The sequence below is a fragment of the Podarcis cretensis genome (genome assembly GCF_951804945.1).
Source record: "Podarcis cretensis genome assembly, chromosome: 16".
Lineage (NCBI taxonomy): Eukaryota > Metazoa > Chordata > Lepidosauria > Squamata > Lacertidae > Podarcis > Podarcis cretensis.
This window is the reverse complement of record NC_137186.1, coordinates 11811907-11838293: the sequence shown is the minus strand read 5'-3', so window position 1 is coordinate 11838293 and position 26387 is coordinate 11811907. Positions and strand designations below refer to the sequence as shown.

The following is a 26387-nucleotide window of genomic DNA, read 5'->3' as shown; positions in this document are numbered from 1 at the left end:
AAGGCCAAAGGCCTTGCTATAGAGGAAAGGTTCTGCCTGGTGCCTAAAGATATGTAAGGAAGGTGCCTGGCGGGCCTCCCTAGGGAGCAACCCTAAAAAAGGCCTGTTCTCGTGTTGCCACCCTCCAGACTTCTCATGGAAGGGCCACACAAAGAAGGGCATCAGATTATGAGTGCAGGGTCCCGAAAATAAAAGAAATACATTAAAAATAGTCCAGATGACTCTGAATACCAGTTGCTGGGAACCAACAGTGGCTTCTGCTTCCAGAATCAGAGGCTGTTGTTAGAAGAGAACAGCAGTGGGCTTACTGTCCGCAGGTCCACCTTGCAGGCTTTCGTGAGGCTTCTGTTGGCCACTGTGAGAACAGGATGCTGGACTAGATGGGCCTTTGGCCTGATCCGGCAACTGAGGCTCTTCTATTCCAGAAGAGAATCTGATTTGGGGAGAGGGTTGCAACTCCTCACCCTGTTCCTATGACAACATCACTGAGGGCTTCTACTGACAATACTTGTGTTGTTTTGTATTATTTCTCCTTCTCCTTCATACTTCCCTCCCTCCCTCCTCTACCCAAGGCATTCTGGGTGTTCTGCCACTGTGTCCTGTAGACCCTTCCCCACACCCCTAGCTCGGCCATCTTGCTCCCCCTCGCCCCGTAGGCCTGCTTCGCCTAGCTTCCCAGTAGCCTCAGCCCGTCCCCCAAGATGACCTTGCCCCCACCAAGTGTCCCCCTCTTCTCCCCAAGCCAGGTGGCTCGCGTCTGCGAAGCCCTGCAGGAGAGCGGAGAATTTGAGCGCCTCGCCCGCTTCCTGTGGTCCCTCCCGCCATCGCTCGCCCTCCGGCACCCCGAAGGCCTCAGCTGCACTCACGCCAATTGCCATGACTTGGAGTTGTTCAGCAGCCCAATTCCCTCGGCTGCGTGGTTGGCGCCCTACTGCAGCCAGGCCACTGTGGCCGCCTACCACCTGGAACCGTTCGGAGCCCTGCGGTGCGGAGACAGGTTCTCAATACATCCGCCCGACCGATCACCTGCCCGGAAGAAGGTCCCTGGTCTGCCGAGGGACTCTGGCCAAGATGGGGAGCAGAAAGTGAATGGCTTCAAGGTGAGCAGGACCTGATTATATTGCTATAGAGTTTTGGGGAGAAGGGGGTCAGTCTGTATGATATCTTCGTGTCCCTTCCATGCCTGTGTTTCTGTATCAAGGAGGCTTGGAATCTTAGAAGAGACCCCTGAACTGGTCAGACTGGTTTCTTTGTAAGTTAACGTCCGTAGCTGGCCAGTTGAGCACCGCCATTTACATGTCTAAAGAGGTTGCCCTGTTGCCATAAAGACAAACGGGATCTAGATCTGTGTTTGGGATCGGGAACCGTTTTCAGCCCAAGGGCCACACTGCCTTCCAGGCAACCTTCCGAGGGCCACATGCAAAAGTGGGTGGAGAAACACATGCAAAGTACTGCTCTTCAATAGGCTAGTTTCTACATGCACTCACACAGCACTCTCTATCCTCCATCCAGGCAGACGAGAGGCGTGATCAGAGTACAGAGATACATTCCAGCCTGGCAAAAAACCACTTGTATATATCTTCCTATATACATAAAAATGCAAGGTGTTGTCACGCTCTGCAGTTCGCTTGGCTACCAATAGGCAGCCATGCAAATGGACAAGTGAGCTGTTTAATGGAAGCAGCTCCAAACTCCATCAAATGTGTCGGAAGTGATGCTTAACAAAAGGGGCTTCACACAGCAATTTACCAAACAGGGCAATTTGGTGTGGTGTGTGAGAAGGGCGATCGGGGAGGTAAGTTTGGCAAGCAAAGCAATCAGGGGCAGCAGACACGTTTGTGTGCTTCTTCACTAGAATCCCCACCCCCCAAAAACAATGAGGGCTGACTGAGTATACTTTGTGGTCACAGACTGCTAGTTGCCTGTTGGCTGGACAGGGAGGGAAAGGAAGGGTGGTGGTCAAATGGAGTGGGATTATGGGATGGACGGTCCGGAAGGAAGGAACAGCTGACAGGCTGGTTTCTCCCACTTATAAAACAAGTTGAGCAAGTGTTGGCAAACAGCAGGATCCATCACATTAAGGGGGGGATGTAATAATATTATTTATTATTATTATTATCATCAGTAATTATATGTATTACTTGCTTTCTTGTTTACTATGGCAGCTCAAAGTGACTCACAATATTATAAGCAAGAAAAGAATCACATACACACATATATTAAAACCAGCAAAAGACAATTAATTTAAAACAAAAACAAGTGATCGTAAAAAGAAAATATGAAAAAGAATAGCAGGCATGGAGAAGAATAGAGGGGTGGAGACAAGGACACCTCTTGAAGGGAAGGGAATTTGAGAGTAAAGACATCATTAAATGGAGCATAAGCTGATTCTGCTTTTCAGCCTCCGCAGAAGAGTACTATTTTCTTTCCTCGTTCCTCTGCACCTGTCCTGTGGCCTGTCATCCATTCTCCTTTTCCCCCAGGAAAGGACGCGGAACCTCCTGCGGGAGTGGTACCTTCAGGATCCGTACCCTAACCCTTCCCGCAAGAGGCACCTGGCCCAGGCGACAGGGCTCACCCCCACCCAAGTGGGGAACTGGTTTAAAAACCGCCGGCAGAGAGACCGCGCAGCATCAGCCAAGCACAGGTGAGAAACAGCTGGAGGGAGTGCAAGGCAGGCCTGGCCTAATTCAAGCTGCGGTAGAACATCTCTATCATGCCAAAGTTTCCCACTGCAGTCTCTGGCATCTCCATTTCATAAGAATACCTAAGCAGCAGTCTCAAGAAGATAATCTCGGATGAATCGACCGTACTCTTCAGTAACCATGGGGGGGTGTAGGGGGGGTGTCTGCCCCCTTTTTTAAAAATCCACATGGCTTTAAAAAAAAATTTATTCCATTGTTCTGCTCCCTCCATTTGTTATCAGCCTTCTGGTGGTTCCCTCCCTGTGAGAAGTGAGGTTACAGGGAGGCAGGCGGAGGGCCTTCTCGGTAGTGGCACCTGCCCTGTGGAACGCCCTCCCATCAGATGTCAAGGAAATAAACAACCACCTGACTTTTAGAAGACATCTGAAGGCAGCACTGTATTGGGAAGTTTTTAATGTTTTATCATATTTTTAATATTCTGTTGGGAGCCAATATTCTGTTGGGAGCCGCCCAGATTAGCTGGGGAAACCCACCGAGGTGGGCAGGGTATAAATTTTTTATTATTATTATAATTATTATTATTATTATTATTATTATTATTATTATTATTATTAGGCTGCAAAAGGAGCCATCAACCCAGCCTAGAGACCTCCAGACCGAGACCCTAAATAGCAAGCTGTGCTTGGCAGAAGAGAACAGCCCACCCGGGGAGCAGAGGGATCCCACCGCAGCCACCAGTGACAATGAAAACAGCCAAAGAGCAGGGGAGACCTGGGAAAACTGATCCAGCCGAGGGGTGGGTTCTCTGTTCAACAGAAATGACTGGCTGGGGTGTGTGGGAGACGCAGGGCACGACCAATGGGAATGAGATGCAGTCATCACGAACCCCATTACTTATGGAATGGGGGCGGGGGAGGTTTTAAGGAAAGGGAACCAGGTGCCAAGATTGAGGGTGTGGCAGGAATGATGGGGACGGAGAGTTTATTGGCTAACTTCCCTGTTATCCCGCTTGCCTTCCCCTGAGCAGCTTTGCAGCGCGGGCGTCCTTCGGAGGAGATAAAACCAGAGTCTCGTTGCCACTTTACAAAAAATAGGTGTATTTACCTCGAGAGAAGGGGCCCCAGGACCCAGGCTTAAGAATTAAAGGCTCCTGAGCAGTGAAGACTCCAGGCTTTCTTTTCTCAGGCCTGCCTTGGGCGGCTTCTAATTTAACCAGAATGAAATGAAATGCCTACCCAGATCTTCACTTCACACAACCGGGCCCTTCTGTAGTTCTCTGGGCCCTAAACCAGTGGGAAGGAAGGGCCCCCTGCTCAGGCATCCAGAATGACGTCTTGCTGAGTCTGCAGTCAGGACTGGAGAGAAGAGGGCGAGGAGAAGCCAGGAGTGAGGGGAGAGGAAATAGATTTGGGAGGTTTTGGAGTTAAAGCGGAAGTGAATGAGAAGTAAGGCGAGAAAGAGAACATATATGGGGGTATTTGTAGATTAAAAAGAGGTCGGGGCGTAAGGATGGATGCACCTATATCAGTGATGCTCTTGCCGATTTTGAGCCAAAGGAATCTGTTAATAATACAGTAATAATAATAATAATAATAATAATAATAATAATAATTTTTATTTATATCCCGCCCTCCCCAGCCGAAGCTGGGCTCAGGGCGGCTAACAACAATCAAAATAATCCAACATTCTAAAAACATTCATTATAAAATTAATTAATTAAAATCAAATTGATGGCAACCATTAAGCAAAATTCTGTGCAGATTGCCAGAGGAGGGGGTCAGGCTGCGCCCCGACCAAAGGCCTGGTGGAACAGCTCTGTCTTGCAGGCCCTGCGGAAAGATGTCAGGTCCCGCAGGGCCCTAGTCTCTTGTGACAGAGCGTTCCACCAGATTGGAGCCGCGGCCGAGAAAGCCCTGGCTCTGGTTGAGGCCAGCCTAACCTCTCTGTGGCCTGGGATCTTCAGGATGTTTTTATTTGCAGACCGTAAATTTCTCTGTGGGGCATACCAGGAGAGGCGGTCCCATAGGTACGAGGGTCCTAGGCCGTATAGGGCTTTAAAGGTTAAAACCAGCACCTTAAACCTGATCCTGTACTCCACCGGGAGCCAGTGCAGCTGGTATAGTACCGGGTGAATGTGATCTCGCAGCGAAGACCCCGTAAGGAGTCTCGCCGCGGCATTCTGCACCCGCTGGAGTTTCTGGGTCAGTCTCAAGGGCAGCCCCACATAGAGCGAGTTACAATAATCCAGTCTGGAGGTGACCGTCGCGTGGATCACAGTGGCTAGGTCAGTGCGAGAGAGATAAGGAGCCAACTGCTTAGCTTGGCGGAGATGAAAAAATGCCGCCTTTGTTATAGCTGTAATCTGCGCCTCCATAGAGAGGGAGGTATCGAAGATTACACCCAAACTCTTAACGGATGATGCTGGCACTAATTGCACCCCCGCAAGAGATGGGAGTTGCCCCCTCAATCCCATATCGCCCCGTCCCAGCCAGAGGACCTCTGTCTTCAAAGGATTTAACTTTATACCTGAAGGAGCGTCTCCACCCCCATCGTTCTGCCCGGACGCTGAGGTCCAGCGCCGAGGGCCTTCTGGCGGTTCCTTCATTGCGAGAAGCAAAGCTACAGGGAACCAGGCAGAGGGCCTTCTCGGTAGTGGCGCCCGCCCTGTGGAATGCCCTTCCAGCAGATGTCAAAGCAATAAATAACTACCTGACATTCAGAAGACATCTTAAGGCAGCCCTGTTCAGGGAAGTTTTTAATCTGTGATATTTTAGTGTAATTTTGGTTTTTATGGAAGCCGCCCAGAGTGGCTGGGGAGACCCAGCCAGATGGGCGGGGTACAAATAATAAATTATTATTATTATTATTATTTAACCGGCTCCCACGTAACCATCCAGCCACAGCTTCCAGACATCTGGTCAGTGTGTCTGGAGTCGAGTCAGGATGGCCATCCATCAACAGATAGAGTTGGGTGTCATCGGCATACTGATGGCAACCCAGCCCAAAACTCCGGACAAGCTGGGCGAGGGGGCGCATAAAGATGTTAAAAAGCATCGGGGAGAGAATCGCACCCTGAGGCACTCCACACACCAAGGAGTGGTGTGATGACAATTCCCTCCCAAACGCCACCCTCTGTCCCCGACCAGAGAGAAACGAGCACAGCCATTGAAGGACTGTGTCCTGGAACCCCACGTCGGCAAGGCGGTGGTCCAGGAGTTCGTGATCGACCATGTCGAAGGCTGCTGACAGGTCTAGAAGAATCAGCAGCCCCAACCCGCCTCGATCCAGCTGCCTGCGGAGATCATCTGTTAGGGCGACCAGAGCCGTCTCGGTCCCATGACCAGTGCGGAAGCTGGACTGGAATGGATCAAGAGCCGATGTTTCATCCAGAAGCCTACCAAGCTGTTCAGCAACCGCTCTCTCAATCACCTTACCCAGGAATGGAAGATTCGAAACCGGGCGGTAATTGGATAGATCTAAGGGATCTAATGATGTTTTCTTTAAGAGCGGACGCACCACTGCCTCCTTCAGTTCCCCTGGGAATATCCCGGTGCCAAGGGACAAATTGATGATATCACTCAGGGGGGCCCGCACCTCGTCTGGACACGCTCTAATCAGCCAAGATGGGCACGGGTCAAGAGGACAGGTGGTGGGCTTTCCAGCTCGGATGAGTCTGTCCACATCGGCTGGGGATATCCGGTCAAAGTGGTCCAATACTGGACCCGAGGACAGTTGAGAGGCCTCCAGTTCCTTTATTGTATCCAAATTGGCAGGGAGGTCATGGCGGAGCAACAGGACCTTCTCCGCAAAAAAGCTCGCAAATGCCTCACAGCTGTGTGTCAAATTGTTCTTTAAATTTGGCTGTCCTTCAAGGGACGTTAAAGACCTAATTATACTAAATAACTGTGCCAGGCGAGAGCTAGTGGAGGCAATGGAGGCCGAGAAGTAGGACTTCTTAGCGGCCTTCACTGCCATCTCGTAGGTTTTCATAAAAACCCTGTAAGATGTTCTTGAGGCTCCGTCACAGGCACCCCGCCATACTCGCTCTAGCCGTCTGAGGTCCCGCTTCATTTTCCGAAGCTCCTCGGTAAACCAGGGAGCCCGGTTTCTGCGGGGTCGCAGAGGGCGGCTAGGTGCGATCTCATCGATGGCTGCTAGGAGCTGGATATTCCAGCCCTCAACAAGCTCAGTCAATGAGTCGCGAGGGGGAGAAAGGTCCCGCAAGGCTTGACGGAATCTATCAGGGTCCATCAGCCTCTGCGGGCGAGCCCAAATTGGCTCGCCACCCAAGCAGGGTGGGGGTGGAACGTCAATCCTGGCTTTCAGAGCGTAGTGATCAGACCATGGCACCTTTATCGAAGGAAACATGATCACATCTATACCGACGCCAAAGATCAAATCCAGCGTGTGGCCTGCTTGATGTGTGGGGCCCGAAACAAACTGGGAGAGCCCTAGTGTCGCCATGGAAGACACCAGGTCCAGAGCCTGTGAGGAGGGAGTGGCATCAGCATGGATGTTGAAGTCCCCCAATACCAATAGGTAGGGAACTCCAAAGCCCAGCCGGCCACCGCCTCCAGCAGCAATCACCTTTTGGGGAACGATCGAAAGCGGCTTTCCACACCTTTATGGCCACTGGGTGTACTTTGTGGGAGACATACCAGCAGCCAGGGCACTTGCAGCCACACCTAGGGGTTGGGGCCCAGCCACTGTGTCCATGAAGCTTTTGGCTAAACCCTTTGCATCCCTCCATCCCTCAGTTGAAACAAGGTGTCCATACAGGTAACCTACATCTGCTTGCATTAATCCCTTGTTTAGTTTGGCTCATCCCTCCAATTTCATCCTCTGCCACATAAATTTAGATTGAGGTCTCCCCCGGGGGGCGGGGGTGGCAGAGGCCTCTCTTTTGGGGTTGTTTGTTTATCTCTCTCTGTGTAAACTGCTGAGTATATTTACGGCACAGTATCAATAAAATGATTCTATTCTAATATCTAGAGAGCGCCACTAAAAATGCCAGCGCCGCATTAATAAATGATGGTGGCTTTGCATTCCAGAGGCGATGCGTCACTTAAAAACAAACAAAGGGATGCTCTAGTGGCTCCCTTCTGCAGGCATGAGGTTGAGAAGGGAAGCGTTTGGAATGAGAAGGAATGAAGGGATACAGCCATGATCAACGCTTTTAAAAGGCTGGAACCCTGTGTAATAAGAAGAGCTAAGGCAGGGGTCAGCAAACTTTTTCAGCAGGGGGCCGGTCCACTGTCCCTCAGACTTTGTGGGGGGCCAGACTATTTTTTTTTGGGGGGGGGGAATGAACAAATTCCTATGCCCCACAAATAACCCAGAGATGCATTTTAAATAAAAATACACATTCTACTCATGTAAAAACATGCTGATTCCTGGATCATCTGCGGGCCGGATTTAGAAGGCGATTGGGCTGGATCCGGCCCCTGGGCCTTAGTTTGCCTATCCATGAGCTAAGGCAAGCCTGCTGGCTTAGGCCGATATTCAGAGGCACAAGATGCCTCTGAAAGTGGAGGTGTGATTCGTAGCCATTGTCTCATTTCATTGTCATTGAAAGCCTTGCCCTCCCTAAAATCTGCTGCTAAGCCATCCAAGAGCCAAGTCATTCCTTCTCCTTATGTAGGCAAAAAACAGCACCTGGGGATCCAAGCGGAGGCTGGTCCATTAGGGCAAATGAGGCACTGTCCCATCAGCATTGCAAGTGGTCCAGGAGGATGGGAGTTGTAATCCTGCAAGTTCTGGAAGGCCACAGGTCCCCCACTCAAGTCTTCTAGCTTGCATCCAGTCCAGGGGGTGCTGCTGCCTGAAACCTTATTCTTCCTTAGTTCCAGTGTTGTTCCTTGTAGAACTCAGCAAGGAGGACGGGGGACCAAACTTAGAATGGCTCAGCCTGTCAATGGCTCTGGCGCCACCTACTGGTGTGCTCCCTGCCTTCTGCCCCAATGGGCACCAGCCACCATTAAAAGGAACCAGAAACAGCTCAGTGTGGACTGAGTACATACAATAGGCGTGGCATGGAGCATGCGGGGAAGGGACATGGCTCGAACCCTGAACAGAAGCACGCCACTTGGCAGCATTTTGTTTAAAGGTCCCGGCTGTATTAATTCCACCCAGTCCCACACTCAGGGCTTATCTCTTTCCAGGCATGGTCCATGATTGAAAGCTCCATGTCTGAGCAAACCCTTTATTCTGATTTCCCCACAAAACCTGCTCTTTTAAAGCTCAATCAGAGCAAGCGGTAATCTGCATAAAAGCTGAATTTACTTTTGCTCCCATTCAGCTTTAAAGTAGTGATGTACTGTGGGTTGTGTTATAAGAATTTTTAGGACTTAGATATATAATAAATGTTCATAAATGTATCAAGCAAACACATACATAAATATAAAAACCACATGTCTGGAGCAGCACAGGAATACATTCCTGAAACCATTTTGACTCCCAAACTGACCAAATGTTTCTCTGCCAGCAGGGAGAGGGAATTAAGTGATTACCATCTCAAAGGAATGGCCAGACTACCAGGAAAGGCAATCAGATAAGGCATTTTCAGATAACCTGGCAGACAGGAGATAAACAAAGCACTCAGATTTCTGTTGTAGACCGCCTTTTCTATGATGTATGTATGATGTTTCTGGGGGTGGTCTTGAGCTCCAGGGCAGGGAATTTCAAAATGTCTGTATAAAGGGAGGCCCACCTTTGTTCTGGGTCCTCCTCCGTCCTCCTGCGTGTGAGGGGAGCACCCTGTTGCAACAGCGTTAATAAAGATCAGGCTTACTAGCTGCTTTGCTTCTCAATATTCTCTGGTTGGCCTCTGTTATTTTCTCCTACCGATGGGGAACCTGCAAAGGACTCTATAAGGGCTCTTGTGTACCCCACAAGGGAACAAGACCAGATTCTGTTTACAACAGTTGCCAGCACCCAGGGCTGAGTGGAGGTGGTGGGTGCAGAGAGGGAAAAGAACGGAGTACACATGTGCATTCAGCTGCCTAACGGCGTCTGTGTCACACAGGAGATCACAGCAACAGAGGTAAGAAGAGCCTTTCCGTTGTCTGGAGAGGTCACTTCCTGGTTCGCATGGAGAAGCCATTTTCAACGATGAAAGCACACAGCTGCATTGAGGCAGCATCAGGTGTTGGAATTTTTGTGCCCCCTAACAATTTTGCGCCTGGGGCAACAGCCCCTATGCCCCACCTCCACACTACACCACTGCTTTAAATAGTGTGTTTTTGCAGGGAAAGCTTGGGGCAAAAATCCAAAAATGATTTGGCATGGCGTGCTAAAGTGTGGATCTCTGCCTGGAAAGAGCAGGGCACAAGATAAGTGAGGATAAGCCCTTAGTCTCCACTCCTGAGCTATCAGATACGTCTGGCTCCAAAACAGCCTTAATTCCTGGGATCGCAGCAGCAAGACAAGACCAGGGTCCAAATCCCCACTTGGCCACAAAACTAATTGCACTGGGTGACTTTGGTAGGGAGGGAGTCGCTGCCTCTCAGCCTAACCTACCTTACAGGGCTGTTGTGCAGGTAAAATGGAGAGTGGGGAAGAAACACATCTGTCCCCTTGAACTTCTTGTGAAGAAAGGCAGGAGATAAATGTAATAATAAAATAAGAGTTTGTGGAGACTTATGCTTCTGGAGAAAATAAAATGGGAGTGCTGGGGTCTTTGTGAGACCAGATGCCCTTCAAACTGTGGATGGGGGCCATTTTTATTTTATTTTTTTAAGATGGGTAAGGGCAGGAAATCTGGTGCCATCTGGGCAGGGGGTCAGGCCCAATTATCTACACCCTAACGAGACTGCCCCTGTAGCACCATCTTTCTGGAATCAAACGAAAGACGGAATATGCCATTAGGTAAAGCTGGGGAGCAGGGATGGGGTAGAGCAGGGGTCAGCAAATTTACTGTGCCTCGGGCCGATGTCTCAAGCGCTGATCACGTGGTGGGCCGGAGGGCGCGGGCCCATACGCATGCGCACACGCTATTTCCGGCAGACTTCTGGGTTGGAGGAGCACTGGAAATAGCTTGTGCGCATGTGCACGGGCCTCCTCCGACCCGAATGTGCACCAGAAAAAACGCTTCTGGTGCTCCTCCGACCCAGAAGTGGGCAGCCGTGCAGCGCAGCGCCGGTAAGAGTGGACGGCGGCAGCAGGTGGCGGGGGTCACCGTAGGCCGGATAAACGAGTCCCTCGGGCCTTATCCGGCCCACGGACCTTAGTTTGGGGACCCCTGGGGTAGAGGAAGCGAGAAGAACCTACAGATTGATAGTGTGGTAAATGATTGGTTTTGAAAGGTTCAGTTGTTCAGTGATGGCCGCTGACTTGGATGCTTTTAAGAGAGCATTGGGCAAAATCACGAAGGCCCAGACCCTAGACGGTTGCTAGCCACAACAGCTATGTTCTCCTCCTCCTGTTGGGAGGCAGCGAATGTTCCTCTGAATCACAGTTACTGGGAATCACAAGTGGTGAGAGTAACTGTTGCACTCCAGTCCTCCGGGGGTGGTATTCTGGGGTCGCCATCTGGTTGGCCACTGTGAAAACAAGATGGTGGTCTCGATGTAGCTGGGCTCTTCTGGTGTTCTTGGCGAAAAAGGCAGCAGGTTGAGATTTTACAGGCCAAGACTGGGCAGCCGCATGAGGGGGAGGAAGAGAGCAAGGGGAGATCTGTCCCGTCTCTCCCGCCTGCCTGAGTCTCCCCGCCACTCTGCCATCATCTCCATGGCAACACCGGGAGGATGAGAGGATGCTCTGAGGCGTGCGAGAATGCAGGGATCGGACAGCACCACAGGCTTCCTTGCAGCCACCACCCGGGGAGAAGCGACTTACTTCCGAGCAATTGACTCCCATCTGCTCGCTGCCAAGGCGGGCATCTCTCCTCAGCTGCTGCAGTTGCCAGGGCAGAAGCGGGAAAGAGATACAGACAACTTGGCTGCAGGGCCTCAAAACCTTGGCCTTGCTCTGCCTGGGCTTAATTGGTCATGAAAAATAAAACACAACACGAAAATAAATGAGAGGGAGGAGAGTCACGATGAGAAGACCTGTGGCTCTCCAGGTGTTCCTGGACTACAGTGCCCATCATCCCCAACCGTTTGCCATGCTGGCTGGGGTTGATGGGAGTTGAGTCCAGCAACATCAGGAGGGCCTAACAGATGATGGGTTACAGCAGGGGTAGCCAACTGGGTAGACTCCAGAGGCGGTTGGACTTCAACTCCCATCAGCCCCAGCCAGCACTAAAATAGTGAGGGATGATGGGAGTTGGAGTCCAACATGTGGAAGGCCACGGGTTCCCCACTCCTGTCATAGGCACATGTCCTAACCAATCAGGGATCCCATATCTTAGAGGGCTCACCACCCCAATCTAATTAATTGTTTCCCTTTAGGTTTTCCACTGATGGATGGGGTGTGTGTGGAACTAAGCTGCCCTTCTTACCTGGGAGTAAGCACCAAGGAAAAATATATTGTATTGGACTCTACAGTATGCTGTACTGGTCTGGAAGTAGCCTTCCCCCTCTCCCCCAATCTCTTAGATCGCAGCTTCTCTACCTTATGAGGGCAACGATAGGCTGCACTCAGGTTTTATACATGGCAGATTTGGGAGGCTAATATTCAAACCAATCTATTTGGCAAGTTTGTAATTTTTACTTGCCACTCCGTGGGAGCGATCCTGGTAAGCCTTGCCGACCCCTGGCAAAGAGGCTAACTCAAGAGGGAAAGAGCTGTGGTTTGCATGGCTAAGGACCCCCATTTGATCCCCACCATCCCTAGGGCTGAGAAATGCCAGAGAGCCTGCTGGTGGTCACTACAGACCAAGGCTGGGAAAGTGCAGGCCTAGGGGCAGAATGTGGCCCTCCCAGCTTCTGTGCCTGGCCCTCGGCTACAGTCTAAAACACCCAGAGAGGGCACCAGGCTGCAGAAAGCTGGCACAAGCCACCCCAGTGTTAAGACACCCTTCATAGGATCGAGTGCCTGTCAATCACTCCGTCGGCTCAGCCCCAACTGGCTGCAACAGCAGGGGGCAGGTATATTTGAGAGGTCACAAGTCAGCAAAAGGGGCCCCTGACCATTAGGGCCAGTCGTGGCCGACTCTGGGGTTGCGGCGCTCATCTCACTTTATTGGCCGAGGGAGCCGGCGTACAGCTTCCGGGTCATGTGGCCAGCATGACTAAGCCGCTTCTGGCGAGCCAGAGCAGCGCACAGAAACGCCATTTACCTTCCCACCAGAGTGGTACCTATTGATCTACTTGCACTTGGACGTGCTTTTGAACTGCTGGGTTGGCAGGAGCAGGGACCGAGCAACGGGAGCTCACCCCGTCACAGGGATTCGAACTGCCGACCTTCTGATTGGCAAGCCCCAGGCTCTGTGGTTTAACCCTGCATATAGGAGGCTCAGATCCTTCAGAGGCTGTTGGACTACAACTCCCATCATCCCTTGCCACTGGGCATGCTGGCTGGGGGCTGATGGGAGTTGGGAGTCCCTGAACCCCAATCTTCCTTTCCAATGTTTCCGCCCCCGCTCCCCCCATTCAGAAGACCCCCACAAGGACACGAGTGGCGCCTGCCTACCTCGAAAGATCTTTATTGTCCTATGAGCGAGGGACTCGAAGTAATTTTTATTTCACTCCAACATCAACAAGTCCCAGCGTCGCCCCACCCCCACCCCCTCCGATTTAGGTTAACAGTTCCACGTCCACATTCATGTTGCACAATAAAAAGAGTCTCTTCTCTTGAATTGTGCCTGTGTTGCATGGAGACGGGAGGAGAGAGAGCAGGAGGGAGGGAGAATGGGGGGGGAGGAGCTTCTATACCTCGCCACCCCCCCCACCCCGTCCCCCAGGAAAACAGGAAGAAACCAGTGGTCTCGATGCAAACTCACACTGAAGTTACAACAGCATGGCGATGGAGGCCCCCACCTGGGACTCCTCGGGCCTGTCAAATGTGGAGACACCCCCCAGTCATAATAATGGGATGGTGGGGTCGGGAATGGCAACATCTCTCCCCCCCCCCCCGGACACTCACACACGCCAGTCCCTTCGCACACACACATGCTTTCCTCACGAGGTGAGAGGAGAGCATTGTAGCCTGCGCATGGTAGAGTCTAAGGAGCATCAGGAAGCCTGGAAAAAGGTGTGTGTGTGAAGTCCCGCCCCTTGACATAACCTGCAGCAATGCAGGGGCCACAACTGAAAAGTCCCTGGCAGGAGGCCATTTGAAGGCTAGAGGAAGAAGCCCTGCCTACTTAAGATTTTGGGAGAGGCAGAACCACTACAGTCCAAAAAAGTCCTATCTAAGGAACATGGTTGGGATCCAGAATACTGGAAGAGGCAGGAAGAAAGCAAATGTGTTTCTTTATAAACTTTTTTATAGAATTGTAGAGTCTGAAGGGACCACATGGGTCACCTAATCCAACCCCCCCCCATGGGGCAGGGATCTTTTTCCCAACTGGGGCTCGAACCCATGAACCTAAGATTAAGAGTTTCATGCTCAACCTACTGAGCTACTCCAGGGTGTATCTACACTACAAGCTTGTTATCGGCTTTGCTGAGGCTCTCACCCTCCCCGGAGGATCGCGGCATTCCAGGAGCGCTCAGAATTAGCCCAAGCCTTATTAAAATAAAAATAAAAATGGTGCTCCCGTCATTTGCTCAGAAAAGGGAGAATGAATTGTTGTCAGCCTAAATCTGTGGCTGCCCTAAGGTCGCACCCACACCAGATATGCAAAAACACCCTCCTGCCACCTTAAGCCAGGTCTCCTCGCCCCCAAAGAATTCTGGGAACTGTAGTTTACTAAGGGTGCAGCACCAAGGGGGTCTCCTAACAACTCTCAGCCCCCTTCACAAACTAAGGTTCCTGAGATTCTTTGGTGGAAGTTCAAGGGCTGTTTTAACTGTGTGGTGGTGTTCCTAATGTTCAAGGCAGATCCGTTAAAACGACTGGGTGTGACTAATTTAGGATTGAAAAACCAGTGCGTCTGCTCCTGAGTAGAACATAGCTGGCCACGACGCACGGTGCGGACAGGGCCCACGACCACAGGAGACAGGCGTGAAGGACTGTATGGAGAATGTGTGCCTGGGCCCTCCATTGTCAGCCAAGTCCTGTCTTGCTGTATAGCCTAAGTCCACCAACATCCTTTTCCACCTTCCAGCATCCTCATCAGCCCTGAACTACTGAATGGTGGCTATGTCCCTAGGAATCTTGCTTTCCACGTACGCAAGCCAACTCAGTAGGTGATAGCTTCCCTGCTAGCTAGAGGCACCTGAGGGCCGCAGGCTAGTTTAGGGGGCCAGCTCTATGGCCCACACTCAAGCTCCACCCTCCTCCCACCGCTCACTCACTGCCCTGCCAGCTAAGACAATGCAAAGAGCAGCACCGCCAGGAGCCAAGGCGCACATGCGCTTACAAAACGCTTCCTGGAGTGTCTGGCTGGGGCTGGCTGCTTTTCTGCTTTTCCTTGCTGAGCCAGCAAAGTTTTCCCGGCAGGCTGCGCAGAGAACAGGCAACACAGCCAGTCACACAAGCAACCAAGGAAGCGTCACTGCTGGGCAGCCAATCAGGAGGAACAGCTGAGTAGGGCTCCGCCCCCAGCGCCCCCAACATCCGCCACCTCATTCTACCTAATGGGAGGACCGGCCCTGTCTGGTCCCAGGATTCCTGAAGCCATTCAGTTACGCTTTTTTTTTTTTTTTGCGGTGGAGGTGTCCCCCCTCTTCCGCAATAACATTTGGTCCGTCGATTCTGCACAAAGCTTTTGATGGATGGATAGCCAAAAGCGAGAGCATTTGCCTGCCCCGACAGCTTACTTTGGAAGCGAAGTACCGTCTCCCTGGATGAGACTCAAAGTCCGTCTAGTCTAGTATCCCGTTTTTGACAGCTGACCAGCGAGGCACGAAGGCAAGAGCTCTCCCCATTTACCTGTCCCCAGCACCTGGCGTTCGAAGGCATACAGACAACTCCCCATTTTTACGCGGTGGTTACATCCCAAGGCCTTTAACTGAAATTGCGTGTTTTGGGAATGCCGTTGAAAAAGCCTGTAAACACCCTCTGAACTTTTGGAAACCCTTGAAAAACCCTTAAAATAATAATAATAATAATAATAATGCCCCAAACTCCACCACAATTGCTCCCTCCAAACCACCTCACTCAAACTCCCAACTTTCCACTTTGCAAAGGCTCCTGAGATTGCTGGAAGCTATTTCTGCAACTATCACGCTCTTTAAAGGACGTTTTTGCCACTTCTGGGTTTGCGCATAAATGAGGAGTTGCCTGCACTGTCCCTGAACCCAGAGGCGACATGTAGGTAGCCAAGGGGCTGAGCCCACAAAGAAAGGTGTGCATGTGTGTTGTTGTCGCTTTAAACGGCAGGCAAAAAAACCTGGGGTGGGTCGAGGCGCCTGGCCCTTTGATCTCTCCCTGTTACAAAGGCACAGATCTTCAGTCGATGAAAAATGGGGCCACCCAACTCCCAATCAGGCTTCAGAAGGGAATCCTCTAACCCCCTCCCCTTTAATGCATCTAAAGGCCAGGAGCAGTCAGTCTCCTGTAACTACAATGCCAGAAAGAACTGCAGGCCTCCCGACACCCTGAGTGTGATGCTTCGCCCTCGTGGTCATGGAGGGGCTCAGTGGTGCAGAGTAAAAAAACAAAACTTAAGGGGAGAAGTGATGTCAAGGCTTCTAAAGCAGCCCAAACATAGGGGTTCACACACCCCATGTGGCTCTTGGTCTTTCCTCTCTCCCCTCAGCCCCAGAAACAGCCTGCTTCAAAGACAGACACCCCTTCCTCTGTGTCCCCCCCCCCCACTTCCTTCCATTCTCAGAGAACTTGTTGAACAACCACATTCTAAGAAAAAGAAGAAGAAAGGGCATTTTGTTTTGAAGCAATGGGTTGTGCAAAACAAGCCAGCCTTTGCACAACTGGCTCCGTTTGCACACACGTGCGCGTGCACACACACACTCACACACACACGAAAAGGGTCCTTCGTTTCCCCGTCCCCCAGATAACTTAGAGGGGGTTGGAAATGGGTGGACCAAATGAACCTACAGCCCATTTTTTTTTTTTTTTTGCAGGGGCACTCAGGTAATAAGGGAAACAAGCCAGGGCGGAGGCTTTTCGGTTGCTATTCCATTTCATCTTCCCACCCGGTGGGGCTCCTCTCTCTCTGGGGTCACAGCGGAGTCCCCGAGGCCCTCCCCGCGGGGCCCAGCCTCTGCCCGTTGCGGTGGCAGCCCTCCCCACCGTGCACGATCAGCACGGGGAAGTAGAGCGCGTCCTGGTAGCAAGGGGGGCTCTCAAGGGGCTCCGTCTCGATGCTGCTGCCCACATGGCTGCCGCTCAGGCTGCGCAGGATTCCCCCGCAGCGCCGGGCTCCGCTGAGCGAGAAGCGGCTGCAGCTGAAGGGCAGCCGGGCGTAGAGGGCCCGGGTCCCGCGCGAGGGCAAGGAGTTGCTGCTGACAGTCCGGCGGCAGCGCTGGCAGCTGCGCAGGTAGGCCGCCCCGGCCACCACGGTGGAGTCCATCAGCACGGCCTCCGAGTAGCTGGGCACCAGCTGCTGGTTGGAGCGGATGTGCCACTCCAGCTCGGTCATGTCCACCGTGTTGACGCGGGAGATGCGCCGGACGTAGCCGCCCACTGCGTCCAGCGGGCTGGGCCCGTCGTCCGCCCCAAAGAGTTTCTCCACATGGTAGTGGACGTTGGCGGTGCGGTACTCCGCCAGCACCCGCAAGGGCCAGGAGAGGAGGAGGAACGAGGCCAACCAGAAGACCCACCGGCGGGTGTACCAGGGGGGACGCCCGGGGTCGGGGAAGACCATCATGTGCTCCTTGAAGTCCACGTTCTTGAGGTGCATGCCCTCGCGGGCCTCCATGTAGTCGTCCAGGCCTTCGTTCTCGCCGAAGAAGCGGGCCCGCTGGGTGAGGTAGGCCGCCTCGGCCTCCCCCGTGGCGAAGCTGAAGCACTTGGTGAAGCGCAGCTTGGTGACTGGGTAATCTGAGAGGCCCAGCAGCTCCTTGGAGACGTCTTTGACGCCGTGGCCGGCGTAGTCGAACTCGGTCTCAGCCACGTGGGTGTTGACGCGCTCGTGGTAGACCTGCGTGGTGGTGTATGCGTCGCCGTTGCGGTAGCGGGTGACCTGCCGCGTGCGGCGGATGTAGTGGTAGCTGATGGCCTTCCACCAGATGCAGGGCGTAGCCTGCTGCATGCGCTGCACCTTCTCGTAGACGCTGGCCGTGTCCACGCGGTACTGCATCTGGCCCTTGGCAAAGCGGTGCCAGCACTCCACCAGGTAGACCACGTACAGCATCCCCAGGAAGGCCAGGGGGATGTAGATGTAGCCGTTGGAGCAAGGGCTGTCGTGGTAGACCAGGGAGGCGTCGCGGTAGGAGTCGACGTAGTTCAGGCGCGTCACCGTCGAGAGGCGGCACCAGGCCATGACGCCAAAGCAGCCGTACATCAGCAGCGTCAGCACCAGGCATTTCCAGTGGGACTCACGGCAGAGGGAGCTGCTCAGAGATTGCTTGAGGGGGCGCTGCTGCTCAGAGAGAGAGAGAGAGAGAGAGAAACAAAATGGTAGGTTAGTGTCGCGGGCTGGCTGGCCGCAGAGGAATGGTGGAGGAACCCCAATACCTCAAGGACCGCCTCTTTCCATATGAACCTACCCGGACCCCGAGATCACCTTCCGAGGCCCTCCTTCGTGTGCCCCCTCCTTGAGAGGTCCGGAGGGTGGCAACACGAGAAGGGGCCTTCTCCGCAGTGGCTCCTTGTCTGTGGAATGCTCTCCCCAGAGAAGTTCACCTTCATTATACCTTTAGGCGCCAGGCAAAAATGTTCCTTTTTAATCAGGCCTTTGGTTGATCCGATTAACATCCTATGCCCTTTTAAAATGTGCTGGGGGGGGCTATTGGGTTGTTGTTTTTATTTCTGTTAGGGATTTTGTGGTTTTATATATTGATTTTATTCTGTGAACCGCCCTGAGACCCCCGGGTATAGGGCGGTATATAAATTCAATAAAGAACAACAACAACAACCAGCTGGGGAACCACTAAGGCGAGAAGGCTCAGAGCTCAGGAAATAGTTGTGGGTCAGAGGGAGAAGACTGTGGGGAAGAGGTGTCAGATGGTGAAGAGGCAGCAGGGTTTAGTGAGTGGGGAGAGACTGTGGCAGTCCAGAGTCAGAAGCTGGAGAAGGGAGGCCAAGAAGCAGATGGGTGAGGTTTGTGAAGAGTCACGGGTGTCTCCCACTCCTGCTGCAACAAGCTCCCCACCCCTGTCCCCCCCCCCAGGAAGAGGAAAGACAGGCACAAAGGCGCAGTCTCTGGTTGCTTGGCGGAAAACCCTGGAGAGAGGAGAGGACTTAGCTGGCTGTGGGAAGGCAGGGACCTCTCTGCAACTGATCCATGGGGGCAACCCCTAGGACCAGAAGAGGTATGAAGAGAAAGGAGCAGAGACAGGCAAGTAGGCTGAGTATCAGATGGCTTGGGAAGGACGCAGGGGAGATTTAGGCAGCTGTGGGAAGGCAGAGATCTTCAGCCTCTGCAACTGCCTCATAGGGGCAAGGCCTACCAAGAAGAGTTGCTGCGCTCATTAGGCTCGGCTGCCCTGAGCAGGCCTTGTTTCTGCTAATAAAGAGTTAACTTCACATATTCCATGTGATTTATTGCTGGCTGGCTCCCTGACAGCTAGATATTCCAGACCCTGTCCCTGAATGCCCAGCTTCTGTTAAAAGCAGCATATACAACGCAAGTCGCTAGTCCTCCTGCTGGTGCCCACTGGGATTGGTAGGGTGGAAAGCAGGGAGCCCAACAGTAGGGGGAGCCAGAGAGCCAGAGAAAGGCACAGCCAATGAATTCTAGCTTCTTCCACGTCTAGTCGTCCTCCTCCTCCATAGCTGTCAACGTTTCCCTTTTTTTTTAAGGGAAATTCCCTTATTCCAAATAGGATTCCTCACAAGAAAAGGGAAAAGTTGACAGCTATGTCCTCCTCCCTCAAGGGCAGCACTGAGATTAAGGAAGAGGAGGACAGGCAAAGTCCTCCCTCTAGACTGGCTGGAAGTAAGAAGGCAGGCAGAGTTTAATGGGGCAGTGCCCCAGTTGCCCTAATAGACCAGCCTGGAAAGTATATGGAGGAAAGCATATTGGCAGGATTTCAACCATCTGATCGTTAAGAGAAACAAGTTTCTCCTGCATCCCGGCAACTATGATGAATGACAGGCCTGGCCACATCTTCCTGTTGCCGTTATCAGAACTACTAGACACATCAAGGAACACACCAAATGACTTGGATTTAGGCTGTCGAGCCAACACTGGGGGGGGGGGGGGAGGAGCAGTCTTTTTAGGGACATTAAGAAGAACGCTGTTGCTACATCAGACCCAAAGGGTCTAACCCAGTACAGTGGTACCTCAGGTTACATACGCTTCAGGTTACAGACTCCGCTAACCCAGAAATATTAACTCAGGTTAAGAACTTGGCTTCAGGATGAGAACGGAAATCATGCTCTGGCGGCGCAGCGGCAGTGGGAGGCCCCAATTAGCTAAAGTGGTGCTTCAGGTTAAGAACAGTTTCAGGTTAAGAACAGACCTCTGGAACAAATTAAGTTCTTAACCCAAGGTACCACTGTACCCTGCTTCTCGTAGTGGACAGGTTGGTGTTTCTAGGAAACCAGCATGCCTTCCTTCCATTGGAAACCCTTTAGCACTGGGGATAGACTGCTCCTGAGCAGGGAGGCTCCATTCAGACCCCAACAAACCTCTGGACCTACAGAAACTGTACTGTTGTTTTGTTCTTGTCCCCACCCCTCACTCCTGGGTTTCACTGCAACTACACTGGTTGCAGGTTAGGCGAGCAGGGCTGTGTTTTCATTTTGTGTGTAGTCACTGTCCTCCTGACACAGATCTGACACTGTGATCCTGGAACGTGGATCACCTGGCTTAAAACTTTTCAACAAGGTTTACGGTCGGCCCATCTCCCTCGCGAAATGCGCCCTCTGTTGTGGGAAGCGATGTTCTGGGTTTATGTGCCAATAGTCGTTCTGCCTCCGACCAGCGCTGCCCACATCCTCCCACCCTGTTTTCCCTTCCCAGGATGCAAAGGTTTTGGCAAAGGCTTCTGGGAAATGTGCCAAGAGCAAATGGCTATTAGGGTGGTCGGGGGGGGGGGGGGGAGAGAGGCATCAGGAAAGAGCTTGGCCATTTGCAGTCCTGCACTCAGAGAGAAGGAGTTAGAGAAGAGGAAGGAAAACATGTGATGAGAGCGTAAGAGGACTGCGGCTTGGTTGAACTAAAAAGCTTATGGAGTCCAGAATCCAGTTCCTCATAGAAGTGTTAGAAACTCAGATCTATAAGCTAATTGCCAAAGGGCACCTTAAACTTCGGTTTAGTTATCCACAACAGAATGTCTAGGCGCCTTTTCTCCCAATGAGATTTATCATCACCACCATCATAATTTCTATACTTGTTTTTGTTTTAAAGAAAGTACGCAACAAACTCCCTGCATGTAAAAACCCAGAGTGTCAGGGAAAAGCGTTCCACTTAAGTTTTCTCCTTGGCTTGCTAGATTTCTATATGCAGTGACATGCGCTTTATTTTAGTGGAATTACATTTAAACATGCAAAACTCCTCCCACCAGCTGCAAGCAAAAGCCCGATGTGGTTCAGCCCACACTCAGTTCTGCCGAGTGTATAAACAGGAATGTAAACACTAAAACCAGACTGGGGAGGAATCAATAATCTGGCCCACAAACTGCACGGGCAGCTAGCTCGGAAAAGGGCCACACTACCCCACAGATGCTGAAGAAAACAAGTTGAGAGCCCCCTTGTTAAATTTCTCATGCCTATATTAATAGAATTTCCATCCAGGTTGGAACACACAACACGGCATTGGCCTGCACTACCACTCCTAGCCAGTAGGGTGGGGGGCACAAGGAATTATGGGAAATGGACGGGGCATCATGGGAAGTATATCTGCTTCAAGTTTCTTAAGTGTGCGGTATGCCTGAAGGGTATTTTTTAAATTACTGATTTGAATATGTTATTTAATCACAATTATATAAAGATATGCTTAAGATTCTTTCTCCCCAACAACATTCGGACGCTGACCCCTGAGTCAAGATTTTTGAAAATATCTTTTAGATACTTGGAATGCCAATGTCAAATTTTTAGGTGCTCATGGGATCTAGAATACAAGGACCTTGCGGCACTGAAATACAGGTGCCCCTGAAAGCTGCGGGGGTCTTAGCCCAGGAGTCACCAACCCAGCGCCACCAAAGGCCCATAGCTTCCATTTCCTTTCATTCTTTCTTTAAAAATCTCTAGCTCTCCTGGAAAGCACGAAATATGGCAAAATGTGCAGGTAACCGTCTAAGCGATTTATGTGAAGTGAGATTGCGTTGCAGCTGCCTTGTATATTTCTCCTGGCGCTGAAGAATGCTCCCTGTTGCTGTTAGGCAGAAGCAGCGCCAGGGCCTGTGCGTGTGTAATCAATATTGTGTGATCTTCACAATCAGGGACAGCAGGATGCTGCTAACATCCCACAGGAAACGTAAGGTTGCCAGAGGTGGCCGTCTCTCCAAGTTCATGTAATGTTGTGCTCCCTGTGGCAGCCATTTTGTATTATGCCACCCACCCACCCACAAGCCAGCACCCTCTCAAAATTCAGAATGTACCCACTGGGCACAAAATGTTAGCGATCCTTGGCTTCGCCCATCAAGACACCAGCAGAAAGAGAGCCTGCTAGACCAGTCCAGTGGCCTATCTAGTCCAGCATCCTGTTCTCACAGTGGCCATCCAAGATGGCGGCCATCACTGCCTCCTGGAGGAGAGAAGCCATCAAGACCCCCTTCCCACCTGGCAGGACTAATGTCTAGCATTCACTGTCATAATAGATCAGAGCAGGAAGGGCAGTGTTTCCCAAACTTAGGTCTCCTGCTGTTTATGAACTACAACTCCCATCATCCCTGAACACTGGTCCTGCTAGCTAGGGATGATGGGAGTTGTAGTCCAACAACAGCTTGAGACCCACGTTTGGGAAACCCTGCTCCAGGTGATGCTGGACTCCAACTCCCATGATTCCTGACCATCGGCCATGCTGGCTGGGGCTGATGGGAGTTAGAGTCTAACAAGATCCAAAGGGCCACTGGTCCACCCCATACCAGACAGGAGGATCCACTGGGCCAATGTAGCGGAATGGGCTTTGCCTTATATTCTACTGGGACTCAGGACTGTCATCTCAGCACAGGAGGGAAAATAGTTGGTGCCATCGCTTGGCAGGATCAGGCTGATACGGGGGGGTGAAGGGCACTGGAATTGGCAGACAGGAAAGAGGCAGCTCAGGAAGTGGGACCATGAAGGACCTTGAAAGATGTAAGAGGAAGAGTCGGAGGCTAGAAGGCTAGCCATATCCTGTCGCTTTCGATTGTCCTGACTTAATCTTGGGAACTGCAGCTTGCTAAGGGTGCTGAGCGCTGTTTGGAGACCCCTGTTCCTTGTGCACAGCTACAATTCCCAGAGTTACTTAGCAGCCAATCCTTTAAGAGACTCCCCCATTCCTCTTCACAGAGCCACAATTCCCAGAGCACCCTGGGCAGATGAACTGACCATTAATTCACTCTGGGAATTTGGTCCTGTGAGGAACAGGGGTGTCTGTTAACAACAGCAGTTCCAAGAGTGGTTACACAATATATCCTTCTTCCCAGGGAACTCTGGGAACTGCAGTTCTGTGAGGGGAATAGGGGTGTCCGAACAACTGTCAGCACCCTTAACAAACTTCACTTCCCAGAATTCTTTGGGGGATGCCAGGACTGTTTAAAGCGGTGTGATATTGCCTGAAGTGCAGATGGGCCTCTGAATGCCAGAAGATGAGAATCGTAAGCAGGAAGAGATGCTGTTGCAATTAAGGTCCGGCTTGCAGACTCGGGACACCTGGTTGACCATTGCGAGGAACAGGATGCTAGACTAGATAGGCCTGATCTAGTAGGCTCCTATTATGTTCTTTGAGCATACCAAAAACATTCTCCTTCCCATTTCAGCTCCCTGTACTTTAAATATAGCCTCTGTTGTTGATGAGGGAGGTGGGTGACTCCAATAAGCTTGCTTCTGTGTGGATTGTAGCAGCCACCAAGTATCAGGCTGTACTGCAGGAGCTACCTTGTCCTCCTGGCCTGAATGTTGTCATCAGTTCCGCTCCTGGATCCGACTGGGCGGGCGCTGTTTATCAAGGCCATGAAACCCAGAAATGCTGCTAGGACCAGTTAGGGCTCTCAACTGCTTTTTAAAACATGTAACTTGTGCACTTGTGTTTAAGCTTGCTTTATCCTCCTCCCTCCCCATTCCTTTTTCCTTGTGTGTCATGTCTCTTCAGATTAAAAAGCTTGAGAGCAGGAATCGTCTCTGAATGACTTTTGCAAGCCGCTGTCAGAAAGCCTTTTTTTTTTCGCAAAAGGGCGGGGTATAAACCCCTCCTGTAAGTAAACAAACAATAAATACGTGTGCGTGCCTGGGGATATTGATCTGGGGAGCTTTGGAATGGAGGAAGGAAGCAGTGGCATGGCGTAGGGGGTGCAGGGGGGGCCGGCCGCACCGGGCGCAACATCTGGGGGTTAGGGGGCGCAAATCCACGGGTTAGGGGGCGCAAATGCATGGGTTAGGGGGCGCAAATTACTTGCCTTGCCCCGGGTGCTGACAACCCACGCTACGCCACTGGAAGGAAGCGGGGCAGGTTTGTCCTCCAGATAAATCTGAATTTTCTCTGATCAGCTAAAGGAGAAACTGTTCCCAATTATCTCTCTCCTCTTGCCACAAGACACCTAACACCAGCTTTTTCTGCAGGCTTAGGAGAGAAATGGTGGAAAGGTTGCACCATCATCAACTCCCAACGGTGCGCAATCATCTCCAAAAATACAGCCTTTCCTCCCCCTTTTTTCGTTATTTCTCTTCCACCTGCCAGGCTTGGTGGCAGGATTCCCCCCCCCCCGCCACTGGACGCCCCTCACATTAAAAAAAACCCACCAAGCCACCACCCCTCCCTCGTTCCCTTGCCTGCTCGCTTTGTCTCCCACCCCCGACAACTCCCCTTTCTTCAGAGACAATCCCTCCATCATCCCCATCAGGAGTCGCTGCCACCAGCAGGAAAAAAAAGAGCGAGCGAGCGAGCAGCAAAGCGGAGAGAAGGACGTTGCCTGCTTCTGGTGCAATGCAGAACTTCGTGCGGGCGGACGTTTCCCCCCACCCCACCCGCCACGACCCCCTCCCCCAACGCCGGGAGCAAAACACACACCCCTTTCTTTGCAGATCCATAAAGGCTTCCTCTAGCCCTAACCGATTTCTCTCCCTCTCTCCATCCCGGAATCCCCCGCGAAATCCCGCCACCGTCACCCCTTTCTGGACGCGCACAATACACAACTCCAAATCACAACGCGGCAAAAAAAATCCCGGCGATGCTGCTGAGGGTGGTGGGGGGGCGAGGAATGGGGGGGGGGTCTCCTATGGTGATGATGGGACAAATGAAGCCCTGCTCGCGCCGTCCCCTCTACCCGCTCCCCCCCCCCCATCCCCGTTTATTTTTAACCCCCGTCTGGCTATTAATAAGACACAAAGCAGCACGTGTTCCCTGCAGCAAAACTGCCGTTGTCTCCCTCCCCCCCCCAACATACCCACCCCCACGCAGCCTCGCCCACCATCGGGGGTGGGGGGGGGTAAGTGGACCGAAGCTCGGAGAAGCGGGCCCCGATCCAGGAGTCTCGACCACCTGCCCCACCCCGCTTTCCCCGGAGTTTGGAGAAGCCCCCCGGGGTCTCCAAATCGGTGCGCCCTGGGCGCAGCGCAAAGCGCGCCTTTCTGTGGCTCTGGGCTTCGGGAGCTGGCCGGCCTTACCTCTTCCCGAGGGGGTCCCCCCGCCGGGGTGAGCGTGGGGAGCTCCCCAGCCCCCGGCTGCTGCGCCCCCTCTTCTTCTGCCAAGCCTGGCATGGTTCACGCGTGGCGCCGCCAGCAGGCGCCCCGGCCGCATGTTAGGGGCGGGCGAGGGGCTCCGCGGCCCCGAGGCAGGAGCGGCGCCGACTCGCCCAGTCTCTGCAGCAGGGCATGGAGACGGCCGCCCTCGCCTGCCTGCTTGCTTGCCTGCCTGCCTGCCTGCCTGGCGCGCACCTTCCCCGGGCTCTCCGCTCGCCGCCCGCGCGCTCAGCTCCGGCTCCGCCCTCCTCCTAGCGGCTGGAAGGGAGCCCGCCCCGAGCCAGGGCCGCCTTCCCCGCGCTGGGCCACCCCCGCCCGAGGCCCCAGCCAGGGGCCACACGCGGCCTCCGCCTCAGCGCCTCCCGGAGCTCTCCAGCCGCTTCGGCCCGATCCTCCATTTCTTCCTTGGGGGCATGACTAAGCACTGTCTAGATGCCCACGTGTTTGCCCCGTGATTCGCACGGTCAAGGGATCTGGCCTGCTGCTCGTCTGAACGCAGCACACGCGACTCCCGAGAGTGCCTCTCCCTCCTCTCCTATCTTATGTTCACGTAACTTCGGAAGGCGCCTTGATTTTGCTTTAAGAGGAGTCCTGCAGACGTTTCGCAGTTCTATGCACCTTGTTATCATACGATGGTCCTTTTTGGAGAGGCCGAGAGGCGGGTGGCCTTCTTGGACCTGCAGACACAACTGCCCAGGCTTGAGCCCCGGGGTGGTCACTTCAGTGCTGCTAACGCCGTGGTTGGACTTCACCCCTGGAGGCGCACAGGGATGCCAACAAAATAAACCATCAGACCCCATTTAG

The 26387-nt window shown here is 52.6% G+C and overlaps 2 protein-coding genes across 2 annotated transcripts; one reads left to right on the top strand and one right to left on the bottom strand.

Annotated features, from left to right (window-relative positions):
• The first annotated feature begins 210 nt into the window (after positions 1-210).
• On the top strand, positions 211-4199 carry LOC307205716 (homeobox protein SIX6-like). The gene is made up of 3 exons (XM_079958468.1): positions 211-1100; positions 2484-2647; positions 3261-4199. Exons 1-3 carry the CDS (start codon positions 702-704, stop codon positions 3427-3429), a joined length of 732 nt encoding a protein of 243 aa, XP_079814594.1. The 5' UTR covers positions 211-701; the 3' UTR covers positions 3430-4199.
• A 9014-nt stretch (positions 4200-13213) lies between these two features.
• On the bottom strand, positions 13214-26161 carry TMEM151A (transmembrane protein 151A). Its single transcript, XM_079958205.1, has 2 exons — positions 25509-26161; positions 13214-18177 (listed from the first exon to the last, which is right to left on the bottom strand). Exons 1-2 carry the CDS (start codon positions 25599-25601, stop codon positions 16816-16818), a joined length of 1455 nt encoding a protein of 484 aa, XP_079814331.1. The 5' UTR covers positions 25602-26161; the 3' UTR covers positions 13214-16815.
• Positions 26162-26387: the final 226 nt, after the last annotated feature.

Excerpts from the sequence above, each read along its gene's own strand:
- LOC307205716 (XM_079958468.1), top strand. The coding sequence starts at position 702 with ATGACCTTGCCCCCACCAAGTGTCCCCCTCTTCTCCCCAAGCCAGGTG. Across the intron at positions 1,101-2,483 it reads AGAAAGTGAATGGCTTCAAG|GAAAGGACGCGGAACCTCCT; the intron begins GTGAGCAGGACC and ends CTTTTCCCCCAG. Across the intron at positions 2,648-3,260 it reads GCAGCATCAGCCAAGCACAG|GCTGCAAAAGGAGCCATCAA; the intron begins GTGAGAAACAGC and ends TATTATTATTAG.
- TMEM151A (XM_079958205.1), bottom strand. The coding sequence starts at position 25,601 with ATGCCAGGCTTGGCAGAAGAAGAGGGGGCGCAGCAGCCGGGGGCTGGG. Across the intron at positions 18,178-25,508 it reads GGGGACCCCCTCGGGAAGAG|CAGCGCCCCCTCAAGCAATC; the intron begins GTAAGGCCGGCC and ends CTCTCTGAGCAG.